This window comes from Mirounga leonina, unplaced genomic scaffold (assembly GCF_011800145.1).
Source record: "Mirounga leonina isolate KUSES-001 unplaced genomic scaffold, KU_Mleo_1.0 Mir_165, whole genome shotgun sequence".
NCBI classification, from domain to species: Eukaryota; Metazoa; Chordata; class Mammalia; order Carnivora; family Phocidae; genus Mirounga; species Mirounga leonina.
This window is the reverse complement of record NW_023270415.1, coordinates 82,331,079-82,357,380: the sequence shown is the minus strand read 5'-3', so window position 1 is coordinate 82,357,380 and position 26,302 is coordinate 82,331,079. Positions and strand designations below refer to the sequence as shown.

At 58.0% G+C, this 26,302-nt stretch overlaps 4 protein-coding genes across 8 annotated transcripts in view; 2 read left to right on the top strand and 2 right to left on the bottom strand.

The window, feature by feature from the left end:
- The window catches only part of PPP1R16A (protein phosphatase 1 regulatory subunit 16A), a 36,227-nt gene extending 25,093 nt beyond the window's left edge, over positions 1-11,134 (bottom strand). For both annotated transcript variants that reach the window (XM_035012209.1, XM_035012210.1), the window contains exon 1: positions 11,008-11,134. The gene's annotated coding sequence lies outside the window, so the exon portion shown is untranslated. The remainder of the gene's footprint in view (positions 1-11,007) is intronic.
- A 170-nt stretch (positions 11,135-11,304) lies between these two features.
- On the top strand, positions 11,305-15,024 carry FOXH1 (forkhead box H1). Of its 2 annotated transcripts, XM_035012183.1 has the most exons (4): positions 11,305-12,986; positions 13,428-13,587; positions 13,915-14,019; positions 14,108-15,024. In XM_035012183.1, the coding sequence occupies exons 2-4, from the start codon at positions 13,534-13,536 to the stop codon at positions 14,909-14,911; spliced, it is 963 nt and encodes a 320-aa protein (XP_034868074.1). In that variant the 5' UTR covers positions 11,305-12,986; positions 13,428-13,533; the 3' UTR covers positions 14,912-15,024. The 2 variants fall into 2 exon arrangements, with proteins under 2 accessions (XP_034868074.1, XP_034868073.1); XM_035012182.1 differs by having other exon boundaries at positions 11,305-13,587.
- Positions 15,025-15,040: 16 nt separating this feature from the next.
- KIFC2 (kinesin family member C2) lies at positions 15,041-22,362 on the bottom strand. Its single transcript, XM_035012181.1, has 18 exons — positions 22,248-22,362; positions 21,932-22,010; positions 21,597-21,757; positions 21,338-21,476; positions 21,049-21,173; positions 20,900-20,965; positions 20,683-20,811; positions 20,190-20,267; positions 19,959-20,073; positions 19,772-19,881; positions 19,250-19,358; positions 19,004-19,161; positions 17,106-17,210; positions 16,903-17,024; positions 16,687-16,810; positions 16,435-16,564; positions 16,077-16,333; positions 15,041-15,987 (listed from the first exon to the last, which is right to left on the bottom strand). Exons 1-18 carry the CDS (start codon positions 22,344-22,346, stop codon positions 15,733-15,735), a joined length of 2,361 nt encoding a protein of 786 aa, XP_034868072.1. The 5' UTR covers positions 22,347-22,362; the 3' UTR covers positions 15,041-15,732.
- CYHR1 (cysteine and histidine rich 1) overlaps positions 22,003-26,302 on the top strand; it is a 16,758-nt gene continuing 12,458 nt past the window's right edge. Inside the window, exons 1-3 of one of the 3 annotated variants that reach the window (XM_035012188.1) lie at positions 22,003-22,044; positions 23,793-24,075; positions 24,281-25,086. In XM_035012188.1, coding sequence (XP_034868079.1) covers positions 23,983-24,075; positions 24,281-24,766 — 579 coding nt within the window. In that variant the 5' untranslated portion in view covers positions 22,003-22,044; positions 23,793-23,982 and the 3' untranslated portion in view covers positions 24,767-25,086. Of the gene's footprint in view, positions 22,045-22,593; positions 22,682-23,346; positions 23,653-23,792; positions 24,076-24,280 lie in introns of those variants that run through there. The other 2 variants (XM_035012187.1, XM_035012186.1) reach the window with 2 other exon arrangements.

Below are 26,302 nucleotides of genomic sequence, written 5' to 3'. Positions count from 1 at the left end.
CAAAAGCCCTTTCTAAAAATAGAAGAGAAAGGAACACATCCCTACTCATTTTATAAGGCCAGCATTACCCTGACTCTAAAACCAAAGACATAACAAGTTAAGAATATTACATGCCAATTTATTTATGAATAGCTTCAAAAATCCCTTAAAATTATTGCCAAATTGAATCCAGTAATATATAAAAAGGATAACATATCATGACCAAGTGGGATATATTACAAGAACAAAAAGTTGGTTTAACATTTTAAAAATCAAAATAGTTTACTATTTTAAAAAATACAATCAAATCAATAAAACCAGAAAAAGCATTTGGCAAAATTCAACATCTGGTCATAATAAAAAAACAAACAAATTTAGAAAACTAGGAATAAAAGGAAACTTCCTCAGCTAAATCATGCCTATAGGAAAAGAGTGAATACTTTCCTCCTAGGATTGGGGACACCAACCCCGTTCAACATTATACTAGAGGTCCTAGCCAGGGCACTAAGTCAAGACACAAAAAGCATGCAGATTGGAAAGGAAGATGTAAAATTCTTTAGATTTAGAAAGCATGTAGATAGGTATGTAGAAGACATGTAGGAAATCCTTAGGGGGTGTCTGGGTGGCTCAGTCAGATGAGTGTCTGACTCTTGATTTCAGCTCAGGTCATGATCTCAGGGTCGTGAAATCAAGCCCCACATTGGGCTCTGCACTTCACATGGAGTCTTCTTGGCATTCTCTCTCCCCCTCTCTTTCTGCTCCACCCCCCCAATAAATAAATATAAATACATAAAATCTTAAAAAAAAAAAAAAAAAGAAAGAAAGAAAGAAAGAGGGATGCCTGGGTGGCTCAGTAGGTTGTGTCTGCCTTCGGCTCAGGTCATGATCCCAGGATCCTGGGATTGAGTCCCACATCAGGCTCCTTGCTGAGCAAGGAGCCTGCTTCTCCCTCTGACTGCCCCTCTGCCTGCCGCTCCCCCTGCTTGCGCTCTCTGACAAATAAATAAATAAAATCTTTAAAAAAAAATCCTTAGCAATCTACAATTGGGATACTAGAATAAATATATTTAGCAAGGTTGTGAAATACAAGGACAATATGTCAAAATTAACTGTATGTCTCTGTACTGCCAACAAACAATTGGAAAATGTAAAATGTTCATTATCATTTACAAAATTAGTATCACAAAGTATAGAATGCTTTGACACCCCCTTCAAAAGGTAGAGTCTAATCCACTTTTCCTTCAGTATGGGTTGGACTTAGTTACCCCTAACAAACAGAAAACAAACCCAAAAAATGGCAGAAACTGAACAAACAGAAAACAAGCCAACAGAAATGGGCAATGTATAACTTCTGAAGTTAGGTCATAAAAGGTAATGCAGCCTCTTGCTTGCCCTCTGTTGGATCTCTGGTGCTGGAGGAACTTAGCTGGTATGCTGGGAAACACGTAAGCAGTCTACAGAAAGGCCCACATGTGAAGAGCTGAGGCCTCCTGCCAACAGCCAGGTGAGGGCACCACCTTATAAGCAGACCCTCCAGCCCCAGTCTAGCCCTCAAACAATGCAGCCCTGAGTATCCTAACTGCAACCACAGGAGACCTTGAACAAGAACCACCCAGCTAAGCCATTTTTTAATTCCTGACCTACAGCAATTGTGAGATAATAAATGTTTATTGTTTCAAGTCACTATATTTTTTTTTCTTAAGATTTTATTTATTTATTTGACAGAGAGAGAGAGCACAAGCAGGGGGAGAGGGAGAAGCCGACTCCCTGCGGAGCAGGCAGCCCGATGTGGGACTCGATCCCAGGACCCCGGGATCATGACCTGAGCCGAAGGCAGATGCTTCACCGACTGAGCCAACCACGAGCCCCAAGTCACTATATTTTATTTTTTTAAAGATTTTATTTATTTATTTGACAGAGAGAGAGAGCGAGAGAGGGAACACAAGCAGGGGGGAGTGGGAGAGGGAGAAGCAGGCTCCGGCAGAGAAGGGAGCCCGATGCGGGGCTCGATCCCAGGACCCTAGGATCATGACCTGAGCCAAAGGCAGATGCTTAACGACTGAGCCACCCAGGCGGCCCCCAAGTCACTGTATTTTAAGTAATGGGATACACAGCAATAGACAATACAATGTGAAAATCAGTAGGAGGAGACCTCACTTAGAACGCAGTCGCGGGGCGGCCAGCAGGGGGCGCTCTCCCGTAACTACACCCCAGGGGGCCTTCCGAGCGGCGGCTGCTCGAGCTACCACCGCACCCGCCCCGCCCGGCAGGAGCAAGCGCTCCTGCTCCCCCGGCAGCCGCGGGGCCAAGGCGGAGAAGCCGCTGCGCTGCCGGCTCCCCGTTGACGCCCGGACTGTTGACCGACAGCAGCCCCTCCCAGCTCCCCCTCCCCTCTGCAAAAGAGCTCTGCTCGCCTTTGCTCTGCAGACCTGCCTGTGGATTTGCCAGAGCTGGCCTGTTCCAGGTTGCCATTCCCTGCTGTTCCCGAATAAACCCACTTCCGCTGGCAAAATAGCCCGCAGTTTTATTTTTAACATTACTTGTGATCAGAAGTGAGATCCAGAAGACTCCCAACAACTCCGAGGCTGCTGGACCCACAGAGCCAACTGAGCGTACTGCTTTCCTACCCACCCTGGAGTTTGAGGGTAAGTTTTCTCCTAGATTTCAAGTTCTGCTCTCCATGCCTTATTCAAGATCTGTTTTAAAACCTTGTTTTTTCCTGAGAATACCCATTTGGTCTTCAGTCCAACTGAAGGAACTGGACTGTTCCTACTGGAACCGTGCTGGCCTCTGGTCTGACTCCTGGAGCCAGGCTGTTCCCGTTGAAACTGCACCGTGGAGGGATTCTTCTCTTTGCTCTATAGAAAAACCCCTAAGAAACTGGATCCCAATGATCAAAATGCTTTGAGGGTGTCCTTCCTACTGGGACTCTGCCCGTTTTACATTTAAGTAACTATGGTCTCGGGCGCCTGGGGGGCTCAGTCGTTAAGCGTCTGCCTTCGGCTCAGGTCATGGTCCTGGGGTCCTGGGATCGAGCCCCGCATCGGGCACCCTGCTCGACGGGAAGCCTGCTTCTCCCTCTCCCACTCCTCCTGCTTGTGTTCCTGCTCTTGCTATCTCTCTCTCTCTCTGACAGAGAGAGAACAAGTAGGCAGAGAGAAAGGCAGAGGGAGAGGGAGAAGCAGGCTGCCTGCCGAGCAGGGAGCCCGATGCGGGGCTCGATCCCAGCACCCCGGGATCATGACCTGAGCCGAAGGCAGACACCCAACCGGCTGACCCACCCAGGTGCCCCAATAAATAAAATCTTTAAAAACAAATAAAATAAATAACTATGGTCTCTCCACATGCTCATTTATAAGCAAATGGACTGACTTACCCAAAAGTAATTTAGAGCATTAATGGCCATTATGGGGAGAAAAGGGAGGGAGGGAGGAAGGGAGGAAGAAAAAGGGGAAAAACCTGAATGGGACGTGTATTTTAAATGGTATCTTGAGGCTTCTAAATGTCTTCAGGAATCTAAGTAAGTATGCCTCCTTGAAAAATACTATTTCTGAATTAACTGAGGCAAACAAACAATTGAAAGGAGTCAAAATGGTTTCTGAGGCCTCTTTTCCCCTTCCCCATCTTCTTTATCTGCACACACACAGCGACTACTAGTGCTCAGGCCCACCTCTGCTGTTTTCCTCTGTCCTCTCTGCCAGACTTCCGTTTCCTCTGAACCTCTCCCCATTGGCTCCTCTCCTGAACCCATTAAAACCTGCCCCTTTACACTTAGGTCTTCCTCGGAGCCCGGGTGGCGCACTCAGTTGAGTGTCGGACTCTTGATTTTGGTTCAAGTCATGATTTCAGGGTTGGGAGATGGAGACTGCTTAGGAATTCTCTCTACCAGGGCGCCTGGGTGGCTCAGTTGGTTAAGCGACTGCCTTCGGCTCAGGTCCTGATCCTGGAGTCCCAGGATCGAGTCCCGCATCGGGCTCCCTGCTCGGCGGGGGGTCTGCTTCTCCCTCTACCCCTGCCCTGTCTCCTGCTCTCTCTCTCTCTCTCAAATAAATACATAAATCTTTAAAAAAAAAAAAAAAGGGGGTTCTCTCTCCCTCTCCCTCTGCCCCTACCCCTCCCCACCCACAAGCACACTCTCTCGCTAAAAAAATAAATATAAATAAAAATTTAAAGTTAACTCTTCTGTGGCACCTGGCTGGCTCAGTTGGTAGAACAACTCTTGATCTCAGGGCTTGGGAGTTGGACTCAGGGCTTGGGAGTTGGAACACCACGTTGAGCAGAGAGATTACTTAATTAATTAAAAAACAAATAAAGTTAAGTCTTCTGAGGCTCTAAATTAAACCCTGGGGTGTCTGGGTGGCTCAGTGGGTTAAGTAATCTGCCTTCCGCTCAGGTCATGATCTTCGCCCCATGATCTTCGGTGAAGCACAAGACTCATGACCTCAGGGTCACAGGTTTGGGCCCCACGTTGGGTGCAGAGATCACTTAAAAAATAAAAAAATCTTAAAAAAAAATAAAGGACGAAAATGATAAGTATGGTGCTGGGCACGCTATTGCAAGTCCTTTTGAAGTCACTGAGAGGGCACGTTGACCTCTGGCTACTTCACCACACAAGCTGTTCCATGCCCTTACTCTAGCCTGCACCTCAGCCAACAGTAAAACCATAAACATTTATACCAGTGGTTGGTGAGCCTTTGGGATAGTTCATGACTTCGGAATGTTATGGAAACAGACAGGTTTCCTCACCTACAATGGGCATAAAATTTAAAATGGCTCCTATGTCCAAAACGTATTACATGCTATACTTTGCTGGCTGCTCCCGCTATTATAAGGTTCCTGGGCATTCCAGACTCGACTCCCCGGAGGAAACCACCTCACTGCTTTTTCTGCCAAAAAATGCTGCTTTCAAGGAAACCAACAGCCAGACCTCTGTCATGGTCCAGAGGGAGGTTCTCCCAAATGATAATTTGGAAAAGTTGACAAGAGAGTCCAAGAACTGGCCCCAGAGATGAAAAGCAGTCTTAGAAATCTAGTAATTATTATTGGCTCAATAAGAAGAGAATTCTGGTTTGGACCAAATAACAATCCAGCCCCACCAGAAATTCTAAAATGCGCACTACTTCCCTCTGTACATGCAGTTAACTATTGGTCTCCTGACAGAATGACAGCATTCATGAACCAATATTGGTGGGGAAAAGGATGCAGAAAAGTGCCCACCTTGTTTTTCCCACCTGTCCAAAGTATAATCCAGGGAAACTTATTTACACAAGCGGATTTCAGACAGCTTTTCCCATCTCATGGGTATAAATATGTTTTACTTATGGTTTGTATGTTTTCTCACTTGACTGAAGCTTGCTCTTTCAGACAGGCCAATGCTTCCTCTGTGGCTAAAATTCTGTTAGAAAAGATTACTCCCATCCAGGGAGCCCCCTGAACTTCAGAGTGATCAGGGAACTCATTTTACTGGCCAGGTGCTGTGACAGCCAGCTTTACGACACTTCCGCTGCGCGCACCATCCTCAGTCCTCGGGCTTAGCTGGATGTACTAATGACACTATTAAGACTCAACTGGGGGCGCCTCGGTGGCTCAGTTGGTTAAGCGACTGCCTTCGGCTCGGGTCATGATCCTGGAGTCCCGGGATCGAGTCCCGCATCGGGCTCCCTGCTCGGCAGGGAGTCTGCTTCTCCCTCTGACCCTCCTCCCTCTCATGCTCTCTGTCTCTCATTCTCTCTCTCTCAAATTAAAAAAAAAAAAAAAAAAAAAAAGACTCAACTGGCACCATCCACAGAGACCCTCCAAATACCTTGGCTAAAAGCACTGCCATCCATCCTTCTAAAACTCAGACCCACCCCCTTGGGAACTTATAGATTCTCACCCTTTGAGGCAGTCACAAGACGTCAATGCACTTGGCTTCTCCCTCCTTTGACCCACAGTTGATAAAAGGAAGTATGTTTCAATATCATAAAGGTCTAATTGCTTCCATTAAAGTAAACACGCAGGGCACCTGGGGGCTCAGTCGGTTGTGCCTTCGGCTCAGGTCCTGATCCCGGGGCCCTGGGATCGAGCCCCGCATCGGGCTCCCTGCTCCGCGGGAAGCCTGCTTCTCCCTCTCCCGCTCCCCCTGCTTGTGTTACCTCTCTCGCTCTCCGTCAAATAAATAAAATCTTTAAAAAATAAAATAGCTCCCTGCTCGGCAGGGAGTCTGCTTCTCCCTCTGACCCTCCTCCCTCTCATGCTCTCTGTCTCTCATTCTCTCTCTCTCAAATAAATAAAATCTTAAAAAAAAAATAAAATTAAAAAAAAATAAAATAAAGTTTGGTGTAAAAAAAAGTACACATTCCGAAAGTTTTATCCTGGCCTCCACAGCTTGCATGGTCTGGCCCCTGCTCACCTTGCCATCTCCTTGCACACCTCCTCTCCACTTCCCACTCAACACTGGCCTGCTTCCTGCTTCTACACCTTGGAAGCCTCCAGCTCCAAGTACCACAGTGGCTGGGAGCTGAGCTTGGAACCAGACTTGGGTTTGAAATGGAAGGAAGCTGAGATCGGTCAAGTCTCTTGACCTCTTTTCCTCAGTTTCCTTATCTGTAAATGGAATGATAATCATACTTTCTTTATAAGGTTCTTATGAGGATTCAACGAGTTAACAGTAATTCTGGTATCTAGCGCAGGGCTTGGCATACTACTGCCTGCCATCTGGTTTTGTATGGCCCATGAGCTAAGAATGGCTTGTACATTTTTTTTTTAGATTTACTTATTTGACAGAGATCGAGAGAGAGAGAGAGAGAGAGACAGCACAAGGGGGGGGGGGGTGTTGGGGGGACAGAAGGAGAGGGAGAAGCAGGCTCCCTGATGCAGGACTCGATCCCAGGACCCTAAGATCATGACCTAAGCCAAAGGCAGACGCTTAACCATCTGAGCCACCCAGGCGTCCCTCTAATTTTTTTTAAGATTTATTTATTTGAGGGCACCTGGGTGGCTCAGATGGTTAAGCGTCTGCCTTCGGCTCAGGTCATGATCCCAGCGTCCTGGGATCGAGTCCCGCATCGGGCTCCCTGCTCCTCGGGAGCCTGCTTCTCCCTCTGCCTCTCTCTCTCTCTCTCTGTCTGTCATGAATAAATAAATAAAATCTTTAAAAAAAAATTTATTCATTTGAGAGAGAGAGAGAGCGTGCGTGCACACGCACACCTGCGTGTGGGGGAGGGGCAGAGGGGGAGAGAGAGAATCTCAAGCAGAATCCTCGCTGAGCATGGAGCCTGATGCAGAGCTTGATCTCACCACCCTGAGATCAGGACCTGAGCCGAAATCAAGAGTCTGCAGCTTAACAGACGGAGCTACCCAGGGTCCCCACACTGTTCTAGTTTTTGACATGCCCTTTACTGTGTCTTGCTGTGTCCTCAGAGCTGAGCCTAGTGCATGACTTGTAGGAAGTGCTCAATAACTGGGTTCCTGGCACTGGGGGGCTAGTCTAGACTATAACCCAGGAGCCTCTGAGCTTGTGGGTGAGCTGGTCCGATGAAAAAGACCATCACTCAGTTGTGCCTACAGGTAAGTCAGGGCTGGAAAAATGAGAGGCCCATCAGCAATGGCAAGGCTCTGCCCTGTGCCCTGTTGCACAGGGAGGGACATTCAAACCTACTGGACAGTGGGAGGGCTCAGCAGGAGACTGACCCTTCATCTGAGGCCTGGAGGCTCCCAAAGGGTCACTTGCATTCACACCATCCTCCCTTCCTTCCAAAACAGGAAAAGGTTTCGGAGGGGGGGGGAAGGGCCGGGGTGTGAAGCTTACATAGCGTATCACCCAAAATCAACAAAACCACAATGGTCACATCAAAGAATGACCCAGGTCTCAGGGAATCCCGGCATGGCAAGACAGGGCTGAGCATGGGGCTCTTCAAGCCACTTCACAGTACAACCACCCAACCCCCCACCTCCACTCTGCAGCCCAGCCCCTTCTATCGGCCTGGGATCTTGAAGATGTCAGTCACTCCTCTGCCCAAGGCCACAATCTCCATGATCTTTCTGGATCTCCATGGACCTCCTCATTCAAGCCAACTCCAACCCTCCACTCCCCCACACACTCCTCTCCTTCACAGTGAAACTTCTTTGAAGACTAGTCTGCAGGCTCCATCCCCGTGGCCTCAGCTCCCAGGTGCCCCTCTGCCAGTACAAATCTGTTCACTCTTTGGGTTCGTCATAGCTGCCAAGAAAGCACACAGCCCAGAATCCAACATCCACCATCAGACCTTATCATAACTGCCCTCACAGGGCTCCTAGCAGTTGAGCTCCTCCTCCTCTGTAGGACCCTCACCCTGGGCATCTGTAGAGCTAACGAGCCCCATATCTCTGTCCTCCTCTCAGCCTGTAGTGCTGATGAAGCCTTACCCAAGGCCACAGAGCTTGGAAGGGGTGGGGGGAGGTTTGCTCTCTCCCTTCCACCACCACACGGGTTCAGTATGGTGGCAGCATGACACACACATAGAAAAGTGCTCAGGGGGCGGGTGAGGGGGACAGAGGATGGCGGCTAGTCGGTAAAGGCAGATGAGTGTTATTCGGAAGTCTGTGAGGAAGTATTTCAAGAAGGAAAGTACAAGAATTAGATTTGCATTTCAGATCAATCACGCTAAGGTGAGAAGGATGGGGGCAAGGGGCTAAGACAGAGCCAAGACCAGTCAGGGGAAAGTGCTGTAATCCGAGGGTAATGCCACAGAGGCAGGTTATTTATTTGGTGGAAGGGATGGACAGGAAGGGCCAGAATCAAGGATATTTAGGATGAAGTTCTAAGAGAGCCTGGAGGTGAGGGAACAGCCTCCCAGATGTCTTGCTTGGGCTAACGAGTAACCGAGCAGAGGCACTGGAGTGGGGGGCTGTAGGGACTCACTCGAGCAGGAGCCTGTGTCAAGCAGGGACACAAGCAGGTAAAGGTACCGCAGCCACGAGATCCTGCCACGTCCAGCATCAGCTCACACCCCAGCACTGATAACCAGCAGAAGCAGAGGACGTCTGCAGGGCCCCAGACCCGATAGATCCCTTTAAAAGGGGAGGATTTTTGCAGCAAACTATCAGTCTCCTCAGACCTGACCCCTCTAGACAGACAGACCCCCTCAGTGGGACCACTTCAGAAAGGCAGTTGCTGCCCAAGGCTCTGCCCGGTTGATCTCCCAACAGGACTGAGATGCTTCCCTGCTTGAACACAAGGAGCAGTAAGTGCCGAGAGCTGACCCGGACCTGACTGAGACCTCATCTCAGCCGCCGCCCACAGACTGACTTCGTGTTTGGTTTGTGAACTCCCTACCCCCTTGTTATCTAGTTTGTTGTGTGCCGTATAAGAAGCCAAGTTAATCACATGGTGAAGTATCACTGAGGCTGGAATCCTAAACCTGCTTTATATTAACCTTGCTTTCTGATTGAATAAAGCGGACACTGGGGAAAGACACAGCTCGTGTGTGCACCTTCACAGCGTGTTCAGGACAGGTGCTCTCGGCGGGGCACTCCCGGAAGTGATTGTGATAGTTGTGGTGTTTCCCCCTAAGAAGCCAACAACATTAACCGCTAATCTTGCGTGTCTTCCGATGACCAGGAAGAGTGGGGACACATGAACTGCTACCATTGCCGCCAAAGTCCACCCAGCCAGATACCTGCCTGGGTTAGGTGTGTTAGGTCACCGGAGGTCAGGGGGTTCACCTCACACTGAAGTACCAAAACTGCACAGAATGGACACAGGCTGCTGATAGAGACCAAAGACAGAAATCCCTAGAACACAGATCCCAATGCTGAGTCCACAGAATCAGGAACCCTCTTCCCAGGTACCTGCCAGCCCTTTGCTGTCAGGGGAGACCAAAGTCCAGGCACACCCCAAGCAGGTGAGAGAGGAGGCTAGGACCGAACAGCAGAGCCCGGGGAGGAGGCTCCAGCCAACAGGGAGGAAATCCAGCCCACGCACGGGGAGGGAAGGAAGGAAGCACCTTCTAAAGCTTCCCCATCCCAGCTTTGATCAAGAGCTTGGGGAGCAGGGAAAGGGCGACACACCCATCACAATGAGGAGCCCAGAGCTAGCCTTTGTGCAGTCTCCTTCAGGCAGCCACTAGCCCCTTAGAGAACTGGGCCCCAGGGCCCCGGGGGGAGGGGCTCTCCTCACCACCCCTGAAGTGAACTAGGCAGCACAGCCAGGAGCAGAGGCCTCTTTACGTTTCTGGGATTCAGGACAACCCCAGTGCCGCCCGGAGAACACGGGGGAGCAAAGACACCCATGAGGGCTCACTGCTGGGCCAAGACGGGGATGAGAAGAGCAACTGCTGCTCCCACGGCCAGCTCCACCCCAAGTTAAAGATCAGGAAAAAAGGCCAGGGCTCCGAGGAGGGCTAGCCTGTCTCCGGCGTCCCTCAACCTGGAATGACTCCACACGTGCCTCGGCTCTCTGCACCCATGGAGATTAATCCCACGGCTGCCTGAGCCCCTGCTCCGGGGCCTTGAGGGGCCCCAACCGGCCCCGGATCCTCCCCCACTGGCCTGGAGCGCCGGTCCAGGCAGTGGGACACGCTGGTGCTTCTCCCTTTGACCCTGGTCTGCGAGGCGGCGCCCGGGATCCTCACACGGGAGGTCACCGGAACCCCGGAGCGGCTCCAGTTTCTCGTCTGGCCTCGCTCCAAAGCCCACACAAAGCCTGGGCATGTCCCTGCTCCGCCGGCCCGAATTTCCCGGCCGCAAATGCAGAGACGTCTAGCGCTGCCGACCCGACCCACAGGTTGCAAAACGAAAACAGCTGCACACGCAGATCAAGGTGAAAAGCCCCACAGGCGGCCTTCGCTTCACAGGCTGCCGCCCGAGAAGCCGCTCCCGACCCGAGCACCCTGCGCCCAGGAGGGGCCTGCAGAGACTCGCGCGGCCCGCGCCCGCCTCCCCGAGGGCTGGCCGGGCAGGGCTCCCGAGGAGGCCCCGCTCTGCTCGGCGCCCCCCGCGCCCCGCGCGGCCTCGCCCTCCTGCGCCCGCCTCCGCTCCCGCCGCAGGCCCCGGAAGTCCGCGCCTCACCTTCCGCCTCGCGCACAGCGCCGCAGCGCAGCCGCTCAGATGCGGGCCACCGCTCCGTCGGCCCCGCGCTCCTCTGGGCGCCGCGGGGGCGGGCCCCGCGCCCGGCTCTCGCCATGGCAACGCTACACTTCCGGCCCGCGCGGCCCACAGCCGGAAGCCGCGGCGCCCACGGAAGCCCGGGGGCGGGGCCGATCGGCCAGGGGGCGGGGCCTTCCCCGAGAGCACGGCTGCCCGCGGGGCTGTGTGAGCGTCTCGGGCGCGGCGCGGACGGGGCGGGAGGGGCAGGCAGTCAAAAGGCTTTCGGGAGGGTGGCCATCTGTGTGTGCTGGGCTTCTAAAGAACAGTCGGAGTTCAGCGGACAGAGTCATCACGGACGGAGGGAAAAGCATACCTAAGTGAAGGACCCGGTGCCTTGGGGCCATGGCAAGGAACCGAGGTGGCGGTTTAGGAGGGCGGGGGAGAGTGGTCACATAGGAATAGTGCGGACTCAAGGAGCCTCGAACGTCAAACCAGGCGAGGGAGGACCCGTGGAGGGGACGTGGTGGCTGAAGACTTGGAGGCAAGGCCCTCTTTGCTAATGGAGTGGGGTTAGGAGGCCGCAGACAGTGAGAGCACGGGGAGGCACGAGGACCCCGTCCACCAGAGCTCCGGGAACGGAAAGGGGTGACAGAGGAGTTCCGAGGAATGCACGGGACGTCTGAGAGTGGAGGGGGCAGTGCGGTACTGCGCATTACCTCATCCGTTCCCGCCCCCACACTTTCTGCCCCAGTGCACCTCCCGCACTCATGCCTTCCCTCAGCGCCTTCACGCCGGTTGGCTACCTGCTGTATGCTGTGGATTTTAAACCACTTAAGAGTATAATGTTGGGGGAGGAGGCTACCCAAGAAAAGTTGAATCCTTGGAGTAGAGTGATCTAAAGTGTGCTCCTGTGGTTTCCCTTGGGTCTAGGGGCCTTGATTCCAGCACCAGCCACTGCTGGTGTCCTGGGCCCAATACCCCCTTGGGCAAACTTGCTGGTGAGGGGCAGGGCTGGGCTTTGGGTCATGGTACAGACCATAGGCCTTGACAGCTCAGATGGCCAGAGAGAAGGTGAGGGGACAGAATAGGGTCTGGGAATTGAGAGGACCAGTGAGTCTCAGGGCACCTGCCAGAGGCATTTTTCTGGGACCACGCATCTGGGGCAGGTCCTGTGCCTGCTAAAACCCTCAGACACTATAGCCAGGCCTGAGCAGGGGGTTCTGGCCCCTCAGGCGTCCCCAGCCTGAGCCTCCACTCACTTTCCTAGAGTGCCTCTCCTCCATTCAGGCCAACCCCCACCTGCCTGGGGAATATCTCCTTCTACCTAGACTAATCCTCAGGGTCCTGTGGCTGCCTGGGAAGCCTTCCTGCATACTCACACGACACACCTGTGCTCTCACTCCTGTCCAGGGTGAAACCAGGTGGTCCTCGCATGCTCCCCTGGGCAGGAACTATGACCCATAAAGCTGTATCCTCAAGGCCTGGCCCCAAGAGATGTCCAGTAAACCCCTCCAGCTAAGAGACCTCTTCCTCCACACACACAAACACCCAGGAGCACTGCCCAAGTGCCCCAGAACAAGGGGCATCCTCCTGGGTAGCAACCTTCAGAGCTTTGGACTCAGTGGACCAAGAGAGAAGGGAGGCAACTCTGCCTCCAAAAAGTCCTGTGGGGCCAAGGAGGTCCAGCTCACCTAGAGCCAGTGAGGTGCACAATGAATAACGAGAGCTGGTCAGCTCCCACTGTTAACAGGCACCAGGGAGGGGAGGAAAGTGGCCTCCAACGCCTTTGGAATCCACTGGGGCCCTGCAGCAGCCCCTGGGAGAATTCCTTGAATTAACTGTGTCCCTATTTTGTTCCTGAAGTTTCCTCCAGGAAGCCCTCTGACCACCATCTAGGTCCGGAAGCTGCTCAGCCTTGAACTCTGGGCAGGCCCCACCCATTCTTGGCAGGTCAACTTTGGGTAAATCAACTCCCTCAGCTATTAAATGGGAGCCTGAAGCCCAGCCCAGACAGGATAAAATAACCATAGGTCACAGGCCCCTTCCAAAGGCTTTTCCTTCCAGCTTGTAGGGGGTGCTGAAGGCAGCCCAGGGGTGAGGAATGAGGCCTGGGTGGCCGCCTGCAGCCCCCACTGGAATCCTCCCTGCCCCTCCCTTCCAGATTAACTGAAACCTGCTAATTGTGGCAGTCCTCTGCACGCTCCCCTCCCCCACCGCCGATTCCTCCCTCCCTTTGCCTCCCCTCCCCTCCCCCTTCCATCCGAATGATAAAGGGTCTGGCCCGCCAGGCCCGCCGGCCTCAGGCCCCCAGCCTTGCCTCAGCGCACTGCCCCATTGCCTTGCCTCCACGGGGCCAGACCCCTGCCCACGGTGCGTGCCTCCCCCTGCATGGGACCCTGCAGCAACCCACACCTGGGGCTTCCTGGGTCGGAGTCGTCCTCCCAGCCCCCCAAGAGAAGGAAGAAGAGATACCTGCGCCATGACAAGCCCCCCTACACCTACTTGGCCATGATTGCCTTGGTGATCCAGGCCGCACCCTCCCGCAGGCTGAAGCTGGCCCAGGTGAGAGGGACCCCCATTTTCCCTCACACTCGGTAATCGGACCTTTCGCCAGACCCGTCCCCCACCTACTCCTAGGCTCAGACTCCGGCTTCCATCCCCACCTGGCCCTACCCAGCTGAGCCAGTGGGGCCAGTCCAGGCCTGGGCACCAGGGGCAAGAGCCGAGGTGCTCAGGCAGGAACCTTCCCTCGGGGCTTTTTTTTTTCGCTCGGGCGCAGAGGTGTTCTTTGGGGGGGGGCGACGCCCCTCAGCCCGGCTGTGGGGGAGGGGCGGCGCTGCTCCCCTCTGCGTCCCGGCTCACAGTGCCGCGCCGGGTCGGTGGTTTCAGATCATCCGTCAGGTCCAGGCCGCGTTCCCCTTCTTCAAGGAAGACTACGAGGGCTGGAAGGATTCCATCCGCCACAACCTCTCCTCCAACCGATGCTTCCGCAAGGTGGGGTAGGGCGAGGGTCGGAGCTGGGGCGGAAATCCCGAGTGTCTGGGGTCGGACGGCCCCACCCAAGCCTCCCCACCCCCTCCAGGTGCCTAAAGATCCAGCGAAGCCCCAGGCCAAGGGCAACTTCTGGGCAGTCGACGTGAGCCTGATCCCGGCCGAGGCGCTGCGGCTGCAGAACACGGCCCTGTGCCGGCGCTGGCAGAGCGGGGGCGAGCGGGGAGCCTTCGCCAAGGACCTGGGCCCCTACGTGTTGCATGGCTGGCCCTACCGGCCGCCCAGTCCCCAGCCGCCGCCCAGTGAGGGCTTCAGCATAAAGTCTTTGTTAGGGGACCCCAGGGAGGGGGCACCACGAAGCAGCCCAGGTCCAGCAGGCTCTGGGCACAGTGGGGAGAAGGTGATGCCCACTCCACCCTTGCCCTCCGAGAGGCCTCTGTGGCCCCTCTGCCCCCTTCCCGGGCCCAGGAGAGCAGATGCGGAGACTTCCCAGGGCGGAACCAGCAGGCCCTCGCCCCTCTCCCCTGAGCACAGAGCCTGGCCCCTCCACTTACTGCAGGGTTCTCCAGATCCCGGAGGACTGTCCGGTGGGAGTCACAGGGCCTCACTTTGGGGGCAGCTGCCCACCTCTTACTTGCCCATCTACACTCCCAATGTGGTAATGCCCTTAGCTCCACTACCACCCACATCCTGTCCCCAGTGCCCACCTTCAACCAGCTCAGCCTACTGGGGGGTGGCCCCTGAAACTCATGGCCCCCCAGGGCTGCTCTGGGATCTAGATGCCCTCTTCCAGGGGGTGCCACCCAACAAGAGCATCTATGATGTGTGGGTTAGCCACTCCCGAGATCCAGCTGCCTCCACCCCAGGCTGGCTACTCTCCTGGTACAGCCTGTGAGGCTCCCAGGGCAGGGGCGCTTTCCTCTCCTATCCCTTCCTGCCACCACTGGCTTGTTAGGGAACGAAGGCCAAGAGGTCCCAGAGGTGTCTGTGGCCACGGCAGCCTTGAAACACCAGGCACCAGCGGTGCTGAGAATCCACGATGTTTATTGGACTACCCCCAAAGGGCTGTGGTCTAGCTAGGCACCACCCTGGCCCTGATGGTCAGTCATGCCTCTCCTACCCCCAGAGGCAAGCCTGGAAAGAGTGGGGGCTTTCCTTGCAGCAGCCCCTTCCTGATTCCACTTTCTCTGTCGGTCTATCCTTCTTTCCATCCATCCATCCATCACCATGTGTCACTTCCCCTCCCTGGCTCCGGGCTGGGGGAGGGAGAACCTAAATGGTGGCTCCAGCCTTAAGTCCTGTCCTCCCTCATGTGCCTGGGAATGAGGTAGCAGCACCTTTTTGGGGAAAGGAAATCGAAATTCTGCTTGGTTTTGGTGGTGGTAGTGGGGAAGATAACAGTAAAGGAGTAGACAACATTTTAATGCCGAGTCTGATTTTTGGTGATGGGGTGGTGATTGAGAAAACCACTTGGCGGGGTCTACCTCCCACAGTTCTGGCATCCCCTGCTGTGTGCTGCGATAACAGCAAATGGTGATAAGGAGGGAGCTGAGGGCCTGGGGGAGGGAGAGGCAATCATGTCCCTACGCTAAATACTCATGGGGCAAGGGAACCAATTCTGGGCTGGGGGGGGGGGATAGTGGGCCCCCAGAGGTCAAGGAGGTTGTGAGGGTGTAAGAGCTCTGCTGCCTCCGCCCGCAGAGGCGCGACTCCAGACTACGAGGGCATGTTCTTTTGGGTCCCAAGGGCCGAGCTGGAGTCGCTCGCTGGGCCGGGACTTGGAGGGCTGCCGGGGGACGGCGTGGGAGTGCAGGGGGTCCCGGTGAGTGGTGTGTCGGTGCTGAGGGAAGAGGGCGTCCCAGAGCGCGGGGCCCTGCAGCGCCGGGCTGGCCCCAGCTCCACTTGGCCCACTCGCTCGGCGAACTTCAGCGAGCACACGGTCTCGCCCAGATCCTCCGGCCGCGTGGAAATCTGCGGGGAAGCGGCGCAGGTGGGCGGGCCCTGAGTGGGCGGCGCCTGGCTTGCAAACCACCCCGTGCCTGCCGCAGCCCGAGGCCCACCTGCAGCAGCAGAACCGCGGTGGCGCCAGGTCCCAGCGCAGGCTGCAGAAGGCGCGTGAGCTGCGAATCGCGGAAGGGCACGTGTGGCCGGCGGGCCCGCAGCGCGGCCATCACGCCCCCCAGGGCCAGCAGCGAGCGATTGATAGTCCGGGCCTCCCGCAGACGCTGGGCGCCGTCTCGGTCTCCCCGCGACGTGCTGGCCGCCCCCGCCTTCCAGGCACGCTCGGATCCGGCCAGGTCCACCAGGTGCAGGGTGCCTGCAGGGGCGAGCAAGCCCGACGTGGAGGGAGCCCTGGTCTCGGGTGCTGCGAGCTCTCCCCACCCCCCACCCACGGGGCTGAGGTGCGCGCCTCGGTACCCGCAGTGCCTGGCCCGCGAGGTGGGGACGCCGTGCGTAGTGTCAGCGTGACCAAGGCATGCGACCGAGAGCTGTGCCGATTCTTGCTGGTGGCGGCGGTGGCCCGGTTGCTCCTCCCCAGGCTCAGCATCTGGAGGGCGGAGCAATAGGACCTACCTGCTGCAGGGTCTGCGTCCCTAGGTGGGAGCACAGACGGTGCCTTGGAGAGCTCCTGGGAGGGGGAGGGGCTGCGTTGCCGCTGGGCAGCCTTACCTGGTGCAGGGTCTCCAGGTTGGGCACATCCCAGTAGGTGAGGCCAGCCACCTGAATGCCCCCCTGGCCTGCTGGGCCCTGCCTCACGGCCAGGCGCTCTGGAGGCCCTGGGGCAAGGAGGTCCCTGGTGAGAAAGGGAAGGGCTTGGTTTCTGAGGTTCCCCTGGTAACTGGAAGAGCACAGGGTGAGGACAAGGTGCTGTAGCATAGCCCTGACCTGACAGCCTCATTGTAGATCTCCACCATGCTGAGAGTCACACGGTGTTGCCCTCCGGTCCCCATCTCCTGGAACAGTGACTGCAGTGCCCTAGGAGCTATGCCAGGGTCCTCAGGCGGGCCCTGGGGACGGGGTGGGGTGCCACATCAGACTCACATCCCAGCCCCTGGCCCCAGGAGCCACCCCGGGTCTCCCCTTCCCACCTCCATACTGTAGGTCTTCCCCGTGCCCGTCTGACCATAGGTGAAAATGCAGACACTGTAGCCTCGGAGGCAGGACAACACAGCTGGCTCCAGCTCCCGGAAGACCTAGGGCCGGAGGGGGGGAAGGGTCCTAAGTCTCAGGACCCGGGACACAGTGCGAATGAAGCTTGATTCCCCAGGGAGGGCGGCTCTAGGAGGGCACAGTGGAAAGGAGGACCTCCCAACAAATTGAGCAGGCTCCCTGGAGGAGACATTTGCAAGAATTTGCCAGGCAGAGGAGGGAAGGGATGTGCCAGAAAGGAAGAGCAAGCAACACGGAGCGCCGGAATTCTGAGGACCACCTGGGAGGCCCAGGGGCGCAGCAGCTGAGAGCCCAGATGCTGGGCTTGGCTGCCAGGTTCAGACCCCAGGTGTGATGGCAAGCAAAGCATCTATCGTCCTTCTGGGTTAAGGTTTTCCCTCTGTGAGGGGACGACTACAGTGCCACCTGTTGTAAGGGCTCAAGGGGAGCATGTACAAGAGGACTAGAGCAGCACCGGGCACACAAAGGATGAGCCCAGAAGAGCAGCACCGGGCACACAAAGGATGAGCCCAGAAGGGCTGCACAAGTGAGCAGCCCTCGGGGGCTCGTCAAGATCACTGGAACCCTGGCCTGTGAGGGTCCACAGAGAGGCGGCTGAGGAGGAGATGGCGCTGGGACTTATATCCTGTGCGCAACTGGACCCCAGCAGCAGCCTTTTGAGCAATGACATGGCCAGCTTTTGTGGCCAGAAAGTGGCTGCCAACAGAGGAGCCTGCGAGTTCTACTTAACGTGTTCCCTGCCAGCAATGAGGGCAGAATCAGAATTGCCTGTGAGGTCACAAGGTTCCATGACTGGAAGGAAGCACTGAGGGTGACTGATGGGGGACTGTGGAGCCCTTGCACGGATGGGGAACACATGTGAGCAGGCTCAGTGAAAGATGCCTTTGGCTCCTTCATTCAGACACACTGAATTGGAGGGCCCTGTCAGAGGACTGCCCGGAAGGCAGCAGATGGGGGGGCCTGCACAGGGCTGAAGTTTGGGATGCAGGCTGAGACCAGGGGAAGTGTATGAGATAGAGAGACAAGTGAAAAACAGCTGTGGTACTCCAGGAAGTGGGGGAGGGAGCCCTGGACACCTGCCAGGCACTCCTCACACTGTGTCCCTGTGAGGCCAACACAGGTCAGAATCTCTGCTAGGCGTCTCCCTTACTCCATCGCCTCTATTTCCTGAGCTTTGGAAGTTCTAATGTCAAAGTCTATGTGGACAGCGACAGGGAGCATATGAAGCAAGGTGGGGAGCTGGGCCTGGCAAGAAAGGGGAGGAGGGAAGGAGAGCGGGATCTGTAGTGGGCTCTCAGGAGAGCACTGAGGCTGGAAACCACCCACTCGCCCTTGCGCCCGACTGCCTCCTTGGCCACAAGGCATGGAGGGGAGCCTGCCCTCACAGCCAGCCCACTCCACCAAGGCTGAAAGAGTAAGCAGCCGGCAAGCCCGGAGGAAGGTGGTTACAGCACTGTCCCCACCCTAGCCACGCTCTGCAGCCAGCTCTCTGAGCAGTGGCTATCATCTCAGACAAGTTCATTTTCCTTAGTTTCCTGGTAAAAAAGTTAGTTTTTAAAATGTTAACCTTTCCGTTAAACCAGAAGGCTTATTTCCACTAGAACTGCAGAGCCTGGTGAAAGAATGTAAAGGGAAAATTCTGAAAAGAAAGGAGGTGCCCAGCTAGGCTGTCATTCCTGCCTCCCAGAACCTCCTGCTCCCTTCCCTTCTCTGGAGTTCAGCCACCGGGAAGGCAGATGAAGGGGAACCCAGAGCCTCTTCTGACTTGGGGGCAGTATGAGGGAAGGACAACACAGGCGCAAGGGCAGACCATCACCTCCTCCTGGCTGGCCTCTGGAGAGAAGACCCAGTCCAGGCGGAAGCGACGCTGGCGCCCTCGATAGCAGGTGGTGACCGTGCCACTGGGCCCAGGCTCCGAGCTCACCAGGCTGGAGGGTGTCCCTGGCCTCAGCCGACACAGCACACGGATATTTCCTGGGATGGAGATCACATCAGTGGGCTGCCTCCCGGGCCCTAAAGCATGGGGAGGCCCCACTTCCTCCACTTTCCAAGCCTGCCATACCCTTGAGCTCCAGCAGCCGCCCTGGGCATCCAGTTGGGGGCCCCTGCTGCTCCTCAGGGAGCTGAGTCCCAGCCCCGCCAGCTGACAGTGCCCCCAGGGCCCAGGACACCTGGTGGAATAGAGATGTGAGGAAGTGGGTGCAGTCGAGGAGCTTGAGGAGGGGGGGGCTGCTGAGGATATAACTTTCAGTGGCTTTGGGCCCCTAGGGGCATCATTCGTGGGCCCAGGATGGAGACCCAGAACCTGAGGAGAATCAGGGAAAAAGACATCTGTCTCCTCCGGGGTTGGCAATCCTGTGAGGGGTTTACTGTCACCCCAGTTTGCACCGACAAAAATGAGACCAGAAATGAGATCACACCTAGGGCGTGTGAGATCACAAGCTGTTCTGATTCCAGAGCCTACCACCTCCATTACAGCAGACAGCTCCCCGGGGTGGAAAGAGAAAACGAGGGTTCCCCACAGAAGGACAGTGACCAGGCTGCCCAGAGACCATGTTCTGGAGAGGGGGCAGATGGTCCTGACCTGACCCCGGGCCTCACTGAGCGAACACTGACAGCTCTGGGTAAATGTGCTGACCAGTCCTCGGAGGTCCCCACAGCCCTGACGCAGGCTGGCCATCCGTGCCCGAAGTCCTGGCAGGGAGAGTTTGTTGTGAGGGAGAGCCCTGACCCCATGGCCTTCCCGTGAGCCCTCTGGTCCCAGCCCTTACCTGCCAGCCGCCCATGCATCTGCTGCAGCTCCCTTCTACAGTTCTGCTCAGTGTCCTGCTGGAGCTGCCGAAGGGCCCCCCGAAGGCCCTGCAGCTGCACCTCCTGCACCCCCAGCTGTCCCACCCAACCCCACCCTTGTCACTGAGGAAACAGGGCACTTACCAGGCCCTGCCTCAGATACCCTGCCTCCCAGTGCCCCAGCCTTCCCGGCCCCTGGGCTCAGTGCCCACCTGGACTTGAAGTGCTTCTGTGGTGTCCTGGGCTTCCTGAAGCCGGCTCTGGAGCTCCACCAATGCCTCTGCCTCCTCCTGCAGGAAGGGTGGGAGCCAGGTCAGCTGTGGAGCCAGGAGCGAACTAAAGGAGGGGCACGCCAGCAGCCCCATTGGGCTGGATGGGGACATCAAGTTGAGAGGGGCAGGCACAGCTCGTCATGAATCCACGTCTCCCAACTTTATACAGGACTCCTTCCCCCAAGTCCCTCTGCTCTCCTGGGGTCAGTCACTTGGAAAGCCACAGGACAGGGCAGAGCTGTTCTCCCATGAGCATTGGTCTCCTTGCAAAGACCATTCCAGGGCCTGTCCACCCCCCTCCCTCCCCATCCCAGGCTCTGGTCCTGAAAGGTCAAGAGAGGGTTCCAGCAGCATTAGATCCTGGGCAGTGTTGCAGGTAGCCAGGTGTTCAGGAGCCCCAGACTGCAGGAGAGGTAGCAGCCAAGGAGGATACCTGGGGGGCCCTGGTGGAGGGGCCAGGGCCCCAGTGTAGCAGGAGGTCCCGAGTGAGGCTCAGGCTCTGTTTCAGAGCCTCATTCTCCAGGGTTAGATGCTGAACCCTTTTCTCTGAGTCTGTTGCCCCCTGGTGGAGAGAGAAGCCTTCAAGACTCACCTGAAAGTTGGGGCCACCTCTCTTGTCACCCTCCTGGAGCCCCACCCCGCAACCTTACCACTCCCAGGCGCAGCCGGCCCAGCTCCTCCTCCTGCAGTTCTAGTTGCTGCTTCAGCTCCTCTAGCTGGGAAGGAGGGAGGGGCACAGGGTGGAGCATCTCCTTCCAATCCCTCCACCCCAGTCCCTGTTGCCTTCTGGACCCCTTACCTGTCCGAGGATGAGCTGCTCCAGCCGCTGCCAAGCCCTCTGGTCCTCCTCCAACTGCGGAGGGTTCTGCCCTTGGGCCTCATCCCTTAGTGAAAGGGAAGGGCTCTCTTCTTGAGATGGGGATCCTGGGGTGGGGTGGACCAGTTAAGACTGATGAGGCCCCTAACCTGAAGGAGAGGACACCTCGGCAACAAGGCTGGGCATGGGACCCCGAACTGCAGGCCACTCAGTTTCTGTGCGTTTCACTCCTTCCACACACTCCCTTTACAATTCACTACTCCTTACGCACCAGCAGGAGTGGGGCACTGCCCCTCCGAGGCTGGCTGAGTCCCCTGGGACAGGGCCTGCCTTCCCCTGGGGCTCCGAATCCATGCCAGGAGGGCCAAGAGCTGACCAGTCACCGTCAACAGTGGGGGGACATCGCTCGGCTGTAAAGGACATAGAAGAACCAGAATAGAGGAGACGGAGGTGATGACACGCACGGGGAGACCAAAAGGACTGTGGAGAGAGTATGGATCAGCTGGAGAAGGACCCTCAGCCCCGCTCACCTTGGTCAGGTCAGGAGGATTCCCGAAGCTCTCTTCCGCCCCCAGCTGGACGGAGAGGAACTCAGCAAGACGCACGAGAGCCTCTTCCAGGGAGACCTCGGTAGGGCGGCCTTCGGCTCCCTCTTCCGGCCCATCCTCAGATTCGGAGCAGCCAGTGAGGCCTGGTAGCGGGAAAGCGAGGCTTGTGGCTCACGTGTCGGAGGCCTGGCCAACAGAAGGCACCTCCTGGGCCCCTCCCTCCCAGAGAGGTCACGGGCACCCCTTCCTCTCTCGGACGGCGGGGTTCCCTCCTGGCCCCGGGGACGCAGCGCTCCCGGCTCACCGACAGCACTTACCGACCAGGCCAGTCAGCTCGGTCCACAGCTCTGCCGGGGGCTGGTCGGGGCGGCGGCGACCGCGCTGGCAACCCGCACTCTGGGGAGAGAGCAGCGGGACCTCGGAGGGTTCAGTAAGCAGCCTGGGGGGCCCCCTCCCTCCGAGACCCGGGCCAGCGGAGTTGAGGTCTCCGCTTCCAACAGCACAACAGAGGCGGGGTCCTCCGCACCGCCCCCCCACCCCAGCGTCAGCGCCCTGGGAACGTGCGCTGCGCGGGCCCGCAAAACCCGCTCTCAGGAAGGTGGGCGCCGGACGTGCTGCGCCCGCTCTGCTCACCTGGGCGGGGTCCCCGGGGTCGCCGGCCGCCGCAGCCCCGCCATCCCTACGAAACAGGCTGTAGAAGATGTAGATGAGCAGCGAGTAGAAGGCGTACATGGGAGCGCGGGGCGGCAGAGGGCCCCGCTTCGCGCCGCCCCGCGTCCCAGCGCCCCGACTCCGCGCCCGCGCGCTGCAAAACCGGTGCGCATGCTCGGGGAGGCCGCCCCCACGGCCCCGCTCCCGCGGGTGGGGGCCGCGCGCCCGAGGAAAGGGGGTGCCAGGAACAGGAGCCCCCGGGGCCACACCCGGACACCTGCCCCGCGCCTCCCACCCCTACTTCACTGAGACCCCAGGCTGAGAACGCCCACGGCCTCCACGCACCACCTCCTCGGAATCCTTCCCAGCCTTCCGCGGAGGACCCTATCGCCCTCGCCCCTTAAAGCCCACAGCTGGTAGGAGGCCAAGCTCCCATCCCCACATTACCCCTCCCCTCATAGCCCCGACCAGTCCCACCCAGACCCCTCCTCCCCTCTCAGCCCCGCCCCGCCCCCTGCAACAGCCCCTCCCCTCTCAGCCCCGCCCAGACCCCTTCAGAGCCCCGCCCAGCAACCCCTCCCATCACAGCCCCGCCCAGTCCCGCGGCCTGTAACAACCCCTTCCCTCCCAGCTACGCCCAGACCCCCCTCCCCTCATAGCCCCGCCCAGACCCCTTCACAGCCCCGCCCCCTGCAACAGCCCCTTCCCTCCCAGCTCCGCCCAGACCCACTCCCCTCTCAGCCCCGCCCAGACCCCTTCACAGCCCCGCCCAGCAGCCCCTCCCATCACAGCCCCGCCCAGTCCCGCGGCCTGTAACAACCCCTTCCCTCCCAGCTACGCCCAGACCCCCCTCCCCTCATAGCCCCGCCCAGACCCCTTCACAGCCCCGCCCCCTGCAGCAGCCCCTCCCCTCTCAGCCCCGCCCAGACCCCTTCACAGCCCATTCTCCCCTTCACAGCTCCGCCCTCAGCCCGCCCCTTTTACTGGCCCTTCCCTTCACAGCCCCTCCCCTCACCACAGATCCCTCCAAACCACTTGGGTATCATACCCCAATCGTGGGACAAAGCTCCCTCCTCCTAGTACCCTCTCCGCCCTCACAACCTCGTCTGGCTCTCCTAGAACGCCCCCTTCCCCAGGCCCCGCCCTCCTACCGCTCTAGCCTCCGCTCCTCTCGTTGGTTCGCGTCAGGCCAACGCTGGGCTGAAGCTGGAGACCCGGCCGCAGCCCGCGAGCGAGCGAGCGATCGGCGGGCGGCGGAGTGGGCGACTGCGGCCTACAGCTCGCCGCTGCGTCGGGGTCTCGCAGCTCAGACGCCGCTGAGGGCCTGCGCTGTAGCTCCTAACAGGCCAGGTTCCGAAGACGGCGCCTCCCCGAGCGCAGGAACCAGGTCGAGTGGGCCTGCGCGCGACTCTCCCCGAGGCCCGGCACCCCCACTTGGATTCCAGGGCCCCAGAACTCACGCCCACCCAGGTCAGGTTCGCTTTCTCCTGTCTTTTCCCGGCCTAACTAGGTTCTTCTTCCCCACAGTTGCGTCTAGTGGTCCCAGGGCTCCGGAAAGTTTCGATGAGCCTATCCCAACACTTAGAAATGGGGTTCTGGAACCTGGGAGTCCAGGAGAGTCGCCTTTAGGGCTCCTGGTCGCCGGCTTCTGCGTTTTCTTCCTCTCCAACGTTTTGGATCCCCTTCCAGTTTCACATTCACTACCACCCGAGGTGCCATGGCCCCCAAGCCTTGGAGTGAGTGGAGCACGACCCTGTCCCACCTGGCACTGGGAGTGGTGTCTCTGCATGCAGCCGTGCGCACTGCCCAGGTGAGTACACTGGGGTGGGGCAGGGATGTGTCCCACTTCCAAACTGCAAGGACCTGCATCGGGTCCAGTTCCCCGGATCACAGAGAGGGTGGTGGGAGGTTGAATCTGAGAGCCAGGGTTGCATGAGACCCCCAGACCTTTCCCTGCTTAAAGGAAGGTCCTGGCCTCTTTTTTCCCACACCTCCTCCTATCTTTGTGCTGACAGGCAAGTCGAGGGGCCGCTGCTGGCTTCCTGCTCCAGGCCTTGGCCTCTGCCACCATGCTGGCCCCAGGGCTGGGCACAGATGAAGACTGTCTTGCTGGAGCCTGGGTGGCCACTGTCATTGGCCTGCCCCTTCTGGCCTTCGATTTCCACTGGGTGAATGGGGACCGCTCCTCTGCCAACCTGCTCCTGGGAGGAGGGATGGTGCTAGCAGTGGCCGGTGACCACCTTGGTGCTGAGGGCCGCTCTGTGGCTAGTCAGGCAGTGGTGCTGGTGGTTGCAGTAACCATCCTCATTGTGGCCGTTTTCACAGCCAACACTTACGGAATGTGGGGGGGTGCGATGTTGGGTGCTGCAGGCCTCCTGAGCCGGCTAGAGGAAGAGAGACTGCTGCTGCTACCAAAGGAGGACATCTGTCGCTGGGCCCTGGCTGCAGGCAGTTGGGCCTACCACCAAGCCCTGCACACACAGCGCCTGCAGTGGGAGTGATGTTTGGAGACAGCAAGGTGGGGCTTCTGCCCTGGCTACACGTCCCACTCCCACAGGCCTGCTCCTTTGGGCCTCTTCCCCTAGGATGGACTCTCTTGCCTCCCAAAGAGAGCTTGCTGCAGGGTGATGGATGCCTTGGTCAGGATGCTCAGGTCCCTGAGTCTGGGCACTATCCCTCTGGCTGAGTGTGGGCACTCGCCTAGACCAGAATGAAGGAGATGGGGCCCCAGGCACATGCTGGGGCCTGATGCTGGTCGGGCTGTGGTTTTGGGTCCAGAGAGAGGCTTGGTCTCCAATAAACCTTAGGGATACAGCAGGAATATGGAATCTGCCCATTCTTGAAAGGGATCAAAGGGTCCTCCACTGAGCTTTCTAAAGCTCCAGCGCAGCAACTGGTTTCCTTGTGCAAAAAAAAGGGATGTCCTGAAACTAGCCCTGGGGCCTCACTCAGCCTGACCACCTAATGGCACCCTTGTCAGGAGGGCCCCTAGACTGAGAAGACCTAGTCCTGGACCCTGTGACATGGTCGAGCTCTGAATATCCTTATACAGCCTGGCAGGTGGCCCTCCAGGACAGTGACCTTCACCGGCTGCCGGTTGGGGTGGAGACAGAGGAGGACTGTACTATACCTGTATTACAGCTGTCCTCAGAAATTAATATTCCCGCTCAGAGCTGACTTGACATGTACTCATTTGCCCTCAGGCCTATGCAAGGCAAGTCCTGATTTTCCAAGACCCTCACTTTCCGCAGTGGACCCCTCTTCAGTTTCCAACCCCGGGATTAGGCAGGACGGTGGTTTAAATTCGGGGTCCGGAGCCCTTTCTCGGGGAGTAGCTATGCTTGGGTGCCGTGGAAGCACACGTGGTCCCACGCAAGAGGACAGGAGTGGGCGGCAGGGTTTCTCTCCTGGCGTGCACGCAAACCTGTGTTGGAGGACAAAGGCGCAAGCACACCCGACGTGGGGGCGCCCAGGAATGCCCACCATCCGAGTGGCCTTCAGCTTGTGGGCCGCACCCTTGACGGACCGGAAGCGGCGCGCACGCCCCCAACTCCAGGATTTCCCCGCCCCTGGCGCGCGCCCCTCCGCTGGTTGCCCTGGGCCCCGCCCCCTTCCTGCCCACTTCCTGCAGGGGCGGGCCCTTGGGCGTCCTTGCGCGCCCATTGGGTCTGACGGACGTACCGTCTAGTCCTGAGCGGTGCTCCCATTGGTCCCACATGATCACGTGACTGGGAGACCGAGGGGGCGGTGGCGGCGGCAGGGGGAGCGCGCAGCGAAAACAAAGATGGCGGCCGCGCCGGGGTCGGTGGCCGCGGCAGCTTCGGGGCGACGCGCGGGCCGGGCCCACTGAGGCGGCGGCGCAGGGAGCGGGGTTGCGGGGTCGCGGCGGCAGCGAGAGGGCGGCGGGAGCGCGCGGCGCCCCTAACCTCCAGCCGCGGGTGCGCGCCGGCACCCGCCCGCCGGGCCGACCGGCCGTGATGTCCGGCGCGGAGGAGGCCGGCGGCGGCGGGCCGGCTGCAGGGCCCGCCGGCGCCGTG

Excerpts from the sequence above, each read along its gene's own strand:
- FOXH1 (XM_035012182.1), top strand. The coding sequence starts at position 13,414 with ATGGGACCCTGCAGCAACCCACACCTGGGGCTTCCTGGGTCGGAGTCG. Across the intron at positions 13,588-13,914 it reads GCAGGCTGAAGCTGGCCCAG|ATCATCCGTCAGGTCCAGGC; the intron begins GTGAGAGGGACC and ends CGGTGGTTTCAG. Across the intron at positions 14,020-14,107 it reads CCAACCGATGCTTCCGCAAG|GTGCCTAAAGATCCAGCGAA; the intron begins GTGGGGTAGGGC and ends CACCCCCTCCAG.
- KIFC2 (XM_035012181.1), bottom strand. The coding sequence starts at position 22,346 with ATGTACGCCTTCTACTCGCTGCTCATCTACATCTTCTACAGCCTGTTT. Across the intron at positions 21,174-21,337 it reads GCAGTGCCCCACTCCTGCTG|GATCCCCATCTCAAGAAGAG; the intron begins GTGCGTAAGGAG and ends ACCCCACCCCAG. Across the intron at positions 19,359-19,771 it reads TCAGTGAGGCCCGGGGTCAG|GTGTCCTGGGCCCTGGGGGC; the intron begins GTCAGGACCATC and ends CTATTCCACCAG.